This window comes from Gavia stellata, chromosome 9 (assembly GCF_030936135.1).
Source record: "Gavia stellata isolate bGavSte3 chromosome 9, bGavSte3.hap2, whole genome shotgun sequence".
In the NCBI taxonomy this organism is placed as follows: domain Eukaryota; kingdom Metazoa; phylum Chordata; class Aves; order Gaviiformes; family Gaviidae; genus Gavia; species Gavia stellata.
The window spans coordinates 10,789,491-10,802,643 of NC_082602.1; the positions used below are offsets into that span (position 1 = coordinate 10,789,491).

The window sequence follows — 13,153 nt, forward strand, 5'->3', positions numbered from 1 at the left end:
ATGCGGAGGGGCAGAGCCGCCGCTGCATCGTCGCGCCGTCCCCGGGGGGCGGCTGCCGCCTGGCCCGGGCGGCCGCTGGCGGGCCCGCGCGGCTGAGGCGGGCTGGGCGGGCGGAGGCGGGCCCGCTGAGGATGAGTGCGGGCTGCGGGCGGGACCCCCCTCGGAAGAGAGCCCGGCCAAGCACCACCAGCCCCGGCAGCGGCTCCCAGGGAGAGCGGCCGCCGTCGCCGCCGCCGCTCGGTCCCCGCCAGGAGGGGCCCGGGGGCAGCAGCTCCGGCGGCGGCAGCCCCGCCACCGCCGTGGGGAACAAAGGTTTGTACCGGCCGGGGCTGCGCCCTCGCCGGGGCAGGGGGAGCGGCCAGGCGAGCGCCGGGGCTGGGCGCGGAAGGGGGCTCGCCGGCGGTCCGGCCCCTTGCCTCCTTCGGCGGCTTGGGCGGTTTCGGGGTGCCAGGGGCGGGGACGGCTCTGCCTGCAAAGCCTGGGCAGCGCTGAACTTGCCCAAGCCGCGCCGGAGCGCTGCTCGGCGGCCCCCGCCGCCCGGGCCCGCGGGAGCCGCGGCCGCGCCTGGGGCTTGGCGGGAGGATGCGGCCGGGCCGGGCTGGGGACTCCGCCGAGTTGCGGTGCCCTTCTCTGCTGCTTACTGCATCTCTGCTGTGCTTCTGTTCGCGTGATGCTGAAAGGAGGGCAGCGTTAAATGGCGAGAGGCCGCTTGTGCCAGTGTACGTAGCCTTCAGTGTCGGGCTTGAATCGTCTCTGATTTAGCTTCCCGGAGCCAGCGTGTCCTGTGCACGCGAGCCCGGTGGTGTGGGGCAGTGCGTGTTGCTTCCCTTTGGAGACTGCTTTGGGTACAGGATCGCTATCCTGGCTTTGTGCCTGATTCATTACAAACTTTCGGTAACAGTGCAACCATCCAAGCGAGGTGTGGGCTGCTAAAGGTAGTGTGTTTCGTATGGAAGAGAACAAATACTGGCTGGAAGAGAAATGACGTTCAGCGGCCTGTTGTGCCGGCCGATCACGGCCGGGAGAGCTAAGGGTAGTGACCGGAACCCATGTGGGCATGTGGCCGCAGGCCTGGAGCGCTGCTGGTCCTCTGGGGTGCTCCTCCTGATGTGTAACAAAGCCGCGTAGAAAAAGTTACCACGTGGCTTCCTTAGGTTATTTTTATTTGGAGCTAATGGTGTCAAAATCTTAATGCACAATAAAATACCTATTGTGTGTTATGTTGGTTAGGGGGCTTAAATCGCTAGTCAGATGTGAAAGTTCAGACCAAAGCCATTTTGTTTTGTTTTGCTGCTGTCATTTCTATTTATTGTGCTAATGAATAAGTATTCTTTCCTTAATGCAAGTTTATACCTCAAGAAGTAGTCAGCTGCCTTTGAAGAGGTTTATTTGTCCCATGTTTTAACATGTCTCTTCAAGGTTTTTTTCTGGCTGCTTCTTTCCCCTTTCCTGTAGGCAATTTGGGTTAACACTTGAAACATAAGAAGGTGAAATTTGGGAAACAGAATGACTGATATATGTCAGTTTTAGTGAGTCTTTAGAAATAAAATCTTTTAGTTCATAAAATTCATCAAGCTGTTATTTTTGTCTGAGCAGGGTGAAGCTGAGCATTTGTTGAAAAATTGAATGGCTGAGTATGGCACAGGTATCCTCGTGCTTGTAATCTTCATACAGCTTGGTATTACTCCCTGGTGACCTAGTCACATGATGGCAATTTCGCACAATTGTTTGTGCTGTTTCAGAAGAACTTCAAATAATTTAAACATTTTCTGGAGATTACTTTTTCATTCTAGAAATTCTGTACTTTTGATAAGGATATTTGATAACCAGCTGTGGAAGAGTGTTCAAGGCCTTGAATGTTAGGGAAAGCTTTTATGAAACAATATCTCTTAAATTAACTATGGCCTAAGCTATCTATGCTACAAGTTACACAACCTCCATTTGCAGTAAAATGCTGAGTCTTTCCGTAGTGACTATTAATCAGAATAGCCAGATCTGCTGTACTGTTTTTTTGAGTTCTACAAAACTACTGTTGCAATAGGGGAGCTACAAATTTCACTTACCCAGTTGAAAGCAGTGAGTAAACACCTTGCACAGTCAGCAGTGGTGGGTAGATAACTTCTCCTGGCAAATGGAAACAAAGGGAGCTGAAGCTAGTTGCCAGATTTTCAGAATTACCTTTAAATAACAACAACAAAAAAAACCTAAAAAAACCTTCTTATACTAATGAAGATTATTTTCCAGTTGTGAAATAACTGCTTTGAGTTTTTTCTCCCTATTGTCCCCCTGAGTATCTACATAATCAGTTCATGTGCTGCTGTTCTATTGAAAGCTTGTCTGGACTGCAATTTCACAGAGATAAGACTGATCACATTCACTGGAGCTGTGTCGCTGGTAGTAAATCTGAAAAAGTTGTGTCCTTCCCATTTTGTTGCTGTTTAGGGGAACAAGCATTGACAAGGTTTTAGAAATTGTTTATGGGTGGAGGGGAGAAGAAAAAATCCTTTTCTCAGCACTTGTCACCTCTAATGTGTACAATCTTTATATTAAGCCTCATGTTTCACAGTATGCTACATACAAATAAGGTTCACAGCTGGGTCTTCTAAGATGCGTAGTTTTTAGGGGTTTGTTTGTTTGTTTTAAACTATGTCATGTTGCCTCTTCATTCCAAAATTCATTAGAAGTCTTTCAGGGCTCACTGTGATGGTAGTGGTAATTAAAGGTGATAATGAGAGCTGGAAAGTTCAAGTTGCCTTTTTTTTAATATAGAGATTCACTGTATGTTTTTAACCATATTAAAAAAAATGTTGCCATAAAAAAAAAAAAACCAAACACAGCACACACCAAGCCTGGCATTTATAAAGATTATTACAGAAGCTCTAGCTACTGATGTGATGCGGTATTTAATTTGTATCAATGTAGTTTTAATAGTGTTAGCGTCTGGATGTTCCCTATAGTAAAGATGATAATGAGGACTTAATTGAGGTGGTTTTATCTTCATCCCGTGCAAGTTATCTTATCCATATGCAATCATGTTGCAGTTTTATCATGTTTTTCATGTAATAATATAGTGAACTGTGTTTTTTCAGTTTGTAAACAACGGACAATTACCACTTGGTTGGAGAATAAAGGACCCAAGACAACTGAGTCCAAAAGGTAAAATGTACAGTATACCTATGCAAAAGTTGTGTTCTTTGAGTGGGCCTGTGGGGAACTCAAAAGTGCAGGTTGCCTGTACAGGTAGCTACTGGAAAAAAAGGCAACCCCATTTCTGCTGCTTTCCTTACCTTGGCACATCCTCTTGAGTATAACGAACTGACAGACTTTCACTATAAAAAGCTAACTAGCTACCCCTCCCCTCTAACCCCCCAAAATCAAACTTTTTTGGCTGACTTAGCTTCCTGAAGCACCTCACTGGTTTATGTGAAAAAATACTGCTGCTCCTGCAAAGAAAAAGATGGGAACCTGCAGCAAGGGAATGCAAAGCGGGACTGCTGCTTACAGTGGCAACCAAGCACTAGCTCAAGTTAGCTGTAATAGCAGACTACATCCTTAGTCAACAGCTCTGCTTTTATTTTTATAAAATAAAATTACAGGCTCAATTACATGCTCAAAGGTTGCAGTAAAACAAAGATGTTAAGAGGATGCCTAAGGAGGGAATGCATATAATTTTTTTTTTAACATTCTTTTTAGACTATTGCTTTTATATGCCCTCCTCCAGGCTTGCTGACAGACTACAGCCTAGTCAGTTTTAAGCGGCAGGTTAGTTGTGTAAATAGTTCATGTGCCTTTCTATTGCAGTTAACATTACAATTTTAATTTATTCGAATTTGAACACTGTCTTTGTGTTAGATTTGATTTCTCATCTTAAGCTGACAACAGATGTTGTTAATACCTTTAAACAGTCATTTGTTGAGATGGCAGCAGTAACATAACTTTCATTTTTGTTCATCAAAATTTTCAGTGCAGGAACAAACACATAAATTGGGAATTAAGTTATCATAACATAAACCCCTCAAAAATCCTTTTGTTTTCAAATAAACTTCCTATGGGTGAAGTTCCAAGCTATGATCTGTTGCTCCAATCCCCTTTTTCTTTTTTTTCTTTTTGTTCTGTAGTGGTAAAGGTGTGAATGCTATCTCTTTATACAGAGTGCTCTTTTAGAAGAGGGTTGGTTATCATTCATGGAGAGAATTAATGCCTTAATAGGAATCTATTAAGATGTTCAGTTGCCGAATTTAGGGTTGTGTGATAATTGCCTATTTTCCTATTTAGTGTAGATGGGAAACTGGGTAATGACCAGACATACAGAGTTTAGCGTGCTTAGTTTGTATTGGTTCTACACCATGTTGTAACAGTACGTTCAGGAGAAGGTATTGTTCAGAGTGATATATTCACCAAGACTACTCAGGCTTTTATATTCATATGGCATCTAAGTATTTTTCGTTATCAATACACTGACACAAAAAATAGTACATAAGTGTGAAATGACTTTCCAATGTCTTCTCGAAAAGTTTCATCTGCTCGTACAACTCTTGCTTCATTTCCCTGTGTAACTGTTAGGACACATTTCTTTCCATTCTTTGTGTAAGACAGGGCAGAACAAATTAGGTTATTTTTTTCTTTAAAAATAATAATTGATTTAATGTGTCTTCTAACTTTTACTATCAGTCTAACTATATTTTACTCTTACGCTTTTGTATTGTGATGTTTCTTTTTTTTTTTTTTTTGAAGTCAGGGGCTACTTATAAAAGTAAGGAGGTAACAGGATGTTTTTGAGACTACGGACTACTGTGTCCTAATCTTCTAAAAGATGAATTTGTAGCTCTGAGGGAATGGCTACAAAACCATCGATTTCCTTGCTCACTGTATTTAACGGATTAAAACAAAAGTTAAGGAGGACTTTATCATGACTTCTAACATTTTTCGTCTGGAGAAAATAACTAAATGATAGCTTAATACTGTGTACATTATCCTTATTTTCAAATCTATCACTGGAATAGATTTCTAAGGTAAGCAACTGATTCATCATCCTTTGGAGCCTTTAAATGGAAATAGGTTGTTACTGAGCTAAATTACCCACTGCATTAAAACTTGTTGACCCTGGTAGTGCTCACTTAAAGAGTATAATGCGTGAAACTCTGTAGTTTCTGTTGTATGTTTACAATAATTCCTTTAAAATATGTATGTACAGAAATTTCATTTGGAGATAAGACATTAAATTCCCTTACTTCTCTTCCACAGCTTACAAAGCAAAATTAATAACAATACTGAAGCAAATCCCAAGATGACTTCCATTAAAAAAGAGAATTTTTGTGAGCATGATGTGAAAAAGCTAGAGAATATTTGTCAGCAAAATTATTCAAAAATATCTGTGGAAGTTGGTGCAAAGCATGTAAATTTGCCTCAGACAGGCAGCATGTGTAACTGGGAGCATGAAGACGAAGATACAGTCTTAGACACAGAGCCTGTGTCTGGAGACGTCTTTAAAAATGCCAACATCGATCAGATGCACAAAACTGGCAAGCAGACTCAGAAAGGCTGTGAAGAAAGCAGTGACAATTGGACTCAGAGGAAATCATCATCAGGCCGGTCTTTGAAAATGGGAAATACAAAACCTTCTTCAAAAGACACTGAGACAGATGGACAAGTGGCTTCATGCAATCCACAGAAGCTAAAGAGTTGCAATTCTGTCTGTTTAAAGGGTGAACAAGAAGAAGGGGATGTAGTTCCGGACAGTCCACTTTCAGATGCTGGTTGTGATGCTTGTGTATCGGATCTTGGAGGTCCTGGGAAACTGAGCAAGTGTCAGAGCAGTTCAGGAGATTCACCTGCTTTTGAGAAAGAAAGTGAACCAGAGTCACCAATGGATGTAGATAATTCTAAAAATAGCTGTCATGGGTCAGAGGCTGATGAAGAAACGAGTCCGTTTCTTGATGAGCGAGAGGAGATTAATATGTCAAAATCCATAAACAAATCTTTTAGAATTCAATATGGGGATGCTGAACTGGAGTCAAGAAAGTCGCGTTTTTCTGCCAAGGGCTGTGAAAGCTTTGAGGAAATAGATAATTCTGTTAAAGAGGATGGTCTGCATACGAAGTCACCTGGGATCTCTCCTGCTCCATCATCAGAATGCAAAGTTGCAAAACAGGGTGTGAAGAGAGACTCCAAAATCACCTCTCACTTCATGAGGATACCTAAGATTGAGGAGAAAAGGTAGCGTTCTGTCTGCCTCTTCATCTGTGTTTTCACGCTTGAAAATTTCCTCTTTGGTGATAGCACTTTGGAGGCTGGATTGTATAAAGAGCTTTGCAAAATGTATGCTAAGACACAAAGACAACTTTGATGTAAGCTTGAAGTAACTTATTTCTAATGGTACTACTTGTGTTTTTTTAAAGGATATGTTTGTCCAGTGCAATTTTTTAAATAATTGAAGATCTGTTAAAATTGGGAATTAAAGACACTGTAGCTGATTTTCTTAAAGAAGTGATTTAAGGCCATGGGATTTTTAATGCTTGAAAATGAATGGTGGTACAGGAGTGTTTTATGGAGCGTAGCTCTAGCATTCATTATTTCATTCAGAATACTTGAGGAAACTGATGTTTTCTTGGGTTTTTTTGTTTCATTTGTCAAAAATACTGAATCTATTTTGTTGAAGCATCAGTGCTACTGGTGCTTTGATCGAAATTTACATGAAAAATTTCACTTTTGAAAGCAGTTGTGGAGATGTGTGTGAGTGTTTTTTGGGGTTTTTTGGCTTTATTCATGATTTGGGAGAGAGGAGGACTGATAATTACACACTACAGCAATGGAAATGGAAGCCTTGAGCATGACCTAGGACTCCATATGCTAGATGTTGTGTAAGGACAAAAGGATAATCTCAGCTCTGAAGAGCTTAGATTTCCATGGGAGCTGAGAAAGTGAATAAATGGCAAAGGGAGTAAGCAGAAACAAGAGAACTGTGTGTGTTGGTGTAATAAGCAATTATCTCAGTAGACTCAAGTCGTTAAAGTAGGGCAACAAAGTAGTTTTGCAGGTCTTTACTGGGAGGTCCTTCCTGAATGTGAGGAGCAGCACAAACTATACCTTTCAAGGAAATGAAGAAGAGGGTGATGGAGGGTGGCTAATTGTGGTGTGAGCTTGCATTTGAGAAATCTTAAGAGATGAGTAGGCTGAGAGTGGATTTGGAAAACAAAAAAGGTAGTTCTGAGGAAAAATGGATGGATGAAGAATTTGCTAAAAGAAGTATGGAGAAGGGGGTCATAAAGTTTAAAATGATGGGTTTAGTGAGTACTCTTTTCACCAATTTAAATGAATTGCTTTTGTAGCAAAGCAGCAGAGGTTGAGAATTGCGTTTCTTAGTGCTAGAGCATCGTCTGTTACAATAAATCCATGTTACAAAAGGGAAACTCATGCAAAAGTTTTGCTGTGTGGATAGATGGGAATCCTATCAGCGCTTTACAGAATAATTAGTAAGGTAGAGTATGAGGCTGTAGAGAGTTAGTGTGTTGGGTTTTTTCCCCTCTCTCTTTGGGTCCTAAACAAGATGATGTTACGGTTATAAACCTCAGTGCCAGGCAAAATAGTGGTATTGTCTATAGTGCTTAAGAGGGCAATTAGAAAATCTCAAAGCTTTCCTCCTGGTTTTCCTTAGACAGGTCTACAGCAGATTATAGAGTGGCTCAGATCTTAAGTGGCGCAGAAAGAAGCAGTAGTGTATCAAACAGGTTTCAGTCATCAGCAATGCTATGCCAGAATTATCGTTTGGCTCTCAGATGAGCACACTGGACCTGTACCCAGTGCCATGCCGATGTGGCTACACCATTTGCATGTGATTGGCCAGGTTGAAGGCATTGTCTGCACCTGAAAGTACTGGCCTATGCATAGATACAGCAAACAGGTTGGACAACATCTTTATGCAAGGTGGAGTAAGTTTGCTAAGGGGAATTTAGAGGTCTAAACAGTGCCTCAAAGTGTAGGCTTTTTACTTGTTTTGCATTTTACTCTGAGAACTTTCTCTTGCATGGGAAACATCTGGTATGTTACATAAAACATACAGTGGGTTCAGATTTTTCTTCCCCAAAATATCTCAGATCCATGCAAATACCTTTGATCATCAAAGAGGATTAGTTCATCTGCTCTTGCATGTATTTGAATTTTGCAAGTGTTTTTTGGATTACTTTTAAATTTCTACTTCCATTGCAAGTATTGTATGCCTGGCGTGAAAAATCCAATCCTGTTGGCAAAGAGCATGACTCTGCAGAGGAGAACCCTGCCTTGCTAACATATTGCAGTTCTGTGAAGGTGTTTGTAAGCCTGTAGAGATGAGTGTTTTTGTAGACATCATGTACTTGCATGTGTTGGGGAGGAGGAGGTTGTTGATGGCGGGGGTTTTCCTCAAATAAAGCTTTGGCCTGGGGCCACAGCAAAGGCTAGTAAATAAACTGACACTGTTATAAACATAACCCTGGTTTGGAAGTTTGTTTATTTGCCTACCAGGTTTTTCTGTGGAAATAAAATGTTTCAACTTATTTTATTTTAACAGCAGAAAAGAGAAGTGTGAATTCAAACCTCAGGGGCCAGGAAGGAAGATTCCTAAATATATGCCACCTCCTCTTCCAACTAATAAGAAATGGTTTGGGACACCGATTGAAGAGATGAGAAGAATGCCTATGTGTGGGGCCCGTCTTCCTCATCTGCGACCCTCAGCCAATCATACAGTAACAGTCAGAGTACGATAATTCAATGTATTATCTGAAATCAGATTACTTACTGAATTGTTCAATAATATGAAATGCCGAACGTTAGTCTTACAGTATTAGCAGGTTGTGGAAATCTCCTTTGCTGTTCCTTGCAAGTAGACTGGGGCAACGGATTTAACTGAAAATTGACATTTCTGATGAGCAGAATTAGGATATTACGATCCAGAAGAAATGTAATTATGGTTTTACTGCCTCTGGCTTGTGCATAGGTGTGTGTATACTTCCTTGTCCGAGTTATAAACTGTAGGAATTTAAATATGCCTGCAAGTAAAATTTGTACTTCAACATTTTCATGTTATATTTTCATTTTAATATGATTCTGCTTTGGGTTCAAGATATACAAAAGACTCAAGATATTCAAGATATGAAAAAGACAAAGAATGAAGAGGAGTTTCTAGCAATTTTACCACTGCGTTTTAGATCAAGTCTGATATATTTGCCTTTAATCCTTTGGAGTAGTATTCAGTCAAATTATTGTTGAAATAAACCATGTGACTAGAGATCTGTAGGGTCCTGGATAAATAGCAAACAAAAGAAAACCACATTAAGTTTAAATGCAAGTTCTGAGAGAATCAGTGCTGCCAGAAGGCTGTATAGCAGATTAAGTCTTCAAGAACATTGCATTATTTATTTTTACATTTCTGATATTCTGTGGAGTAAACTTGAAATATTGCTATATCTATAATGATTTCTCATTCTCTTCAGTGTTAGGTTAAAAATGTTATTTCTGCACATGACTATGGTTAGATTTGAAACTACATTTTGAAAATATTTGGATGAAACTGTGTAGATACTTAGATTCATAAATGAGGAAGTATTTAGCTGATAATTGGACATAAAATAATTGCATGTATTACCTTTATTTCAGTGTGTTTCAAGAGGTCAAATGATAAGGTGGTGTTCTTTTCACCAAGTATAACGTAAGAGTACCAGATGAGGTTTTTTCTAACTGAATATCCATCATGTGGTTGGTCTGTAGCTTTCCCCTTTTCAAAAAGGGTGGCTGTAGATGAGAGCTTTTTTTAGCTATGTTTTTGCTTCCTTTTTATTTCTTCCATTCAAACACTTGAAAGTAGAGTCTGAGCTTTATTATCCCTCCTTCTGTGTTGCAGGTAGACCTTCTGAGGGAAGGAGAGGTGCCTAAACCTTTTCCAACTCACTACAAAGATTTGTGGGACAACAAACATGTGAAAATGCCCTGCTCAGAACAAAATTTATACCCTGTAGAGGATGAGGTAAGATAAAGTATTTACAGTTGTGTAATCAAATAAGTTTGTTTACATACAGATGAGTTTTCAGTTTACTGCATTTGCTCAGTTAGCAAACTGTGTGTATGGAATTGGAAAATCAAATAGATGAACATACCTGGTCTGAAAAGCTGGATTCTGGGACATGATGCTTCAGGCAGACCAGATTTTTTTTTTAATAGTAATTACTTTACGTAGCCATTGATTTGATGGTGTATATATGTCTATACTTACATGAAGTATAAGCTTATACTCCATGTAAGTTATATATTTATATACTTACATATTTATATGTTGGGGGGTGTTGTGAAGCAATTAGGGATGCTAAGAGATGTGAATGAATTTGTAACCACATTCTGATTACAATATTCTGTCAGGTATTGCTTACAGATTGAGGTGTATCTGTCTGCTGTTCCGCTAAAACAACGGCGGAAAGATCAGAATTGGCCCTGCATGATTTGTTGATCTGGTATTTCTTGTCACTGCTCCAGAGTTATACCCACTGAAATACTTCAGACTTGGTGAATAAAATAAGCAAGTGTGTCCTGTAGTGAAGACTGCATAATGATTGTTGATATTTGAGTCTGGAACTCAGTCTTTTCATTTATCAATTTTACAGATACAGTATAAAATGAATTTAATTGATGTTTCAGAGATAAAGTGTTGATAAGATCTTTGTTGCTAGTTGAGCAAGATGAGTTGTCTCTGTCCTTGTAGTCTCATAAGAAATATCATTGTTGCTTGCAATGGGCAGTTAGACTTTCTGTTGAGGAAAAATACCACAGGATGTCTTAAATTTGGATTGGCGGAAGAGTCAGCCACAGCAATATGCTTTTATAATCTGTGCCCTTATTGTTCTTAATATTACATTTTTATAAAGTTGGTTCAGTTTATATTTTGAGTTGCGGATTTTATAAACTGTGGTCATGTTTTATCTGCAGAATCCACTTTTTTCACAACCAATGTATTGAACATTATTTGTCCTTGAGATGGCATGAGGAAGAGTGCTGCATTGGTGAAAAAGAGCTCTTTGAGTTTTGTGAATGCTTCAATTAAAAAGGAACTCTTAAGGAAATTAAATGCAGTGGAGTAGAAGTTGCAGAAGTACTTTACAGTTACTCAAAATATGTGGTTTATTTTTAAAGAAATTCACAAATAAAGCAAGTTTTATTTAAAAAAAAATATGGCAAGACAGACAATCATTAGTAAATACGTCCTTCTGTTTTGAATAACTTAATCTGATTTTGTTTTGGGCTTTTCTTTTTTTTTAAAGAATGGAGATAGAACTGCTGGAAGTCGATGGGAACTAATCCAAACTGCCTTACTTAACAAATTTACTTGCTCACATGATTTGAAGGTAAGCTTGTCAATTTGAAATCAAGTCTATATAGATATAAGTACATTCAGGCTCTCCAGGTACTGTTAGTGATTCTGGCTCAGTCCTATTTGTTTAGTCACTTTTTAAAGTAAATTTAAAAAAAATTTATGCTGTTTAAGGGATTCCCCAATGAATTAAGGGTCTTATTTAATGAGTCTTAAATGTTACCATTGAATTTATTAGATATTATTAAAATTGTCTTTTATAAGTCTACACAAAACTGTTTGTCCAGAGGTATCTACTAGCTTGTGGTAAATGTAGCACGTAGGCTTTTTCTATAACCAGATGGCAGGGTGATGCACAGGTGAGAGAGTTTGAAACAGTAACTGCTCATGCCAGTATATGCCACTAAAATTGCAACAATTCAAACTGCTGACAAAAGTATGTAAATTTTGGAGACTAATCCTCTGTTGATAACTCTTATAATTCTCACTGGCTTTTAATGAATTGTGATTTGGAGCAGCTTAGAATTGCTGTTATGTTTTTTGTGAAGAATAACGCAATTTAGATTATACCTGAAAGGCAGGGAAGGAGAAGGATCCAAAAGCTGCAGACAAACTTTAAACAAATAAATAGTGCTCCCCTGGCAACTAATGAAACTTCCCTTGATAGTACTATTTTATTTGGTATTTTTTCTGAGAATTTTTTAAAGGTGGTTGTTGTTGTAAAGGGCCTACGTAATTTTGTTGTGGTTCTAATTCTTTAAGTTCGTAAACTGGTGAAACTTCTGCTACATTGCTGAGGGACGCTTTTAGTATTTTTTTAAAGAGAGCAAGGATAGGGTGGGGACCGTTTATGTTGTGTGTTGTAGGCAGATCCAAGCACACCTTATCTTGTTCTGTGCTAGGAGGAAAAACCTGTAGACTAAAGCTTATTCAGTGCTAAACCAGGATTCAGTATCATGGAGTCGCACCATGAATAGTTTTTTGGTAGGCTCTGTGGCAGGTTTTAGCCACTAGATGGTACTGTTCCTTCAGCAAGAAAATTTCATAAAATGGTTTTTCTTCTGTTAATAAGTATCTCTAAGCTTTATTTTGTTGTGCTCTTTCGGTAGGAGGCTATACTGAGATACAATGTTGCTTATTCCAAGAAATGGGACTTCACTGCTCTTACTGACTTCTGTGAGAAGGTAAACCAAGTTGATTTAAAATAGGAAGAAAAGTAAAATATAAGTGACTACTTTGTCTATATGTCTCAATGCTTTTGGCTTTATTTCCCTTTCCAAGAGTAAAGGTTTTGTGATCATCTATGTGGACAGTTATTTGGCTTGTAACTTCAGTTGAAATTATAATTATACTTTATAAACTGGTTTCATTTTAAATCTTAGGTAATTTGGGTGCTTCAGTAACAACTAAGGTTACTGAAAGTAAGGTGAGAAATGCCTTTTCTCTGTTTTATGATAACCAGATTTATTAATAAAATGTATTAATATTTCCAGTGTAATGGTTTCTTGTTTTAAAAAGTGTTGCTTTTTTATTTTCTTTTTTAAACAACTTTAATGTTATATTACAGTGGTGTTTGTATAGACTGTGCTTTGCTGGTCTAGCAGTAACATTATGCTATATGCTGAGATGATGCGTTTAAACTGTAGAGCCTTTGAAAGATTGGGGTGGGTTTTATGACTTCATGTTACCTTCCTGGAAGAGGATGGAAAAGAAAAATTAATAGTAGGTGGCAAATGCAAGTTGTACTATCATTATTGTGCATCCTGACTGATGTTCAGGAACTATGCTAATTAAAGCAGTATGGGAGATTAAATGAGATGC

The 13,153-nt window shown here is 39.2% G+C and overlaps 1 protein-coding gene across 1 annotated transcript in view; it reads left to right on the top strand.

The window, feature by feature from the left end:
• Window positions 1-131: 131 nt before the first annotated feature.
• Window positions 132-13,153, top strand: part of PARG (poly(ADP-ribose) glycohydrolase) — a 70,973-nt gene continuing 57,951 nt past the window's right edge. The window contains exons 1-7 of the mRNA XM_059821054.1: window positions 132-312; window positions 3,090-3,156; window positions 5,245-6,216; window positions 8,546-8,732; window positions 9,875-9,997; window positions 11,283-11,366; window positions 12,442-12,516. Of these exons, the coding sequence (XP_059677037.1) occupies window positions 132-312; window positions 3,090-3,156; window positions 5,245-6,216; window positions 8,546-8,732; window positions 9,875-9,997; window positions 11,283-11,366; window positions 12,442-12,516 (1,689 nt within the window). The remainder of the gene's footprint in view (window positions 313-3,089; window positions 3,157-5,244; window positions 6,217-8,545; window positions 8,733-9,874; window positions 9,998-11,282; window positions 11,367-12,441; window positions 12,517-13,153) is intronic.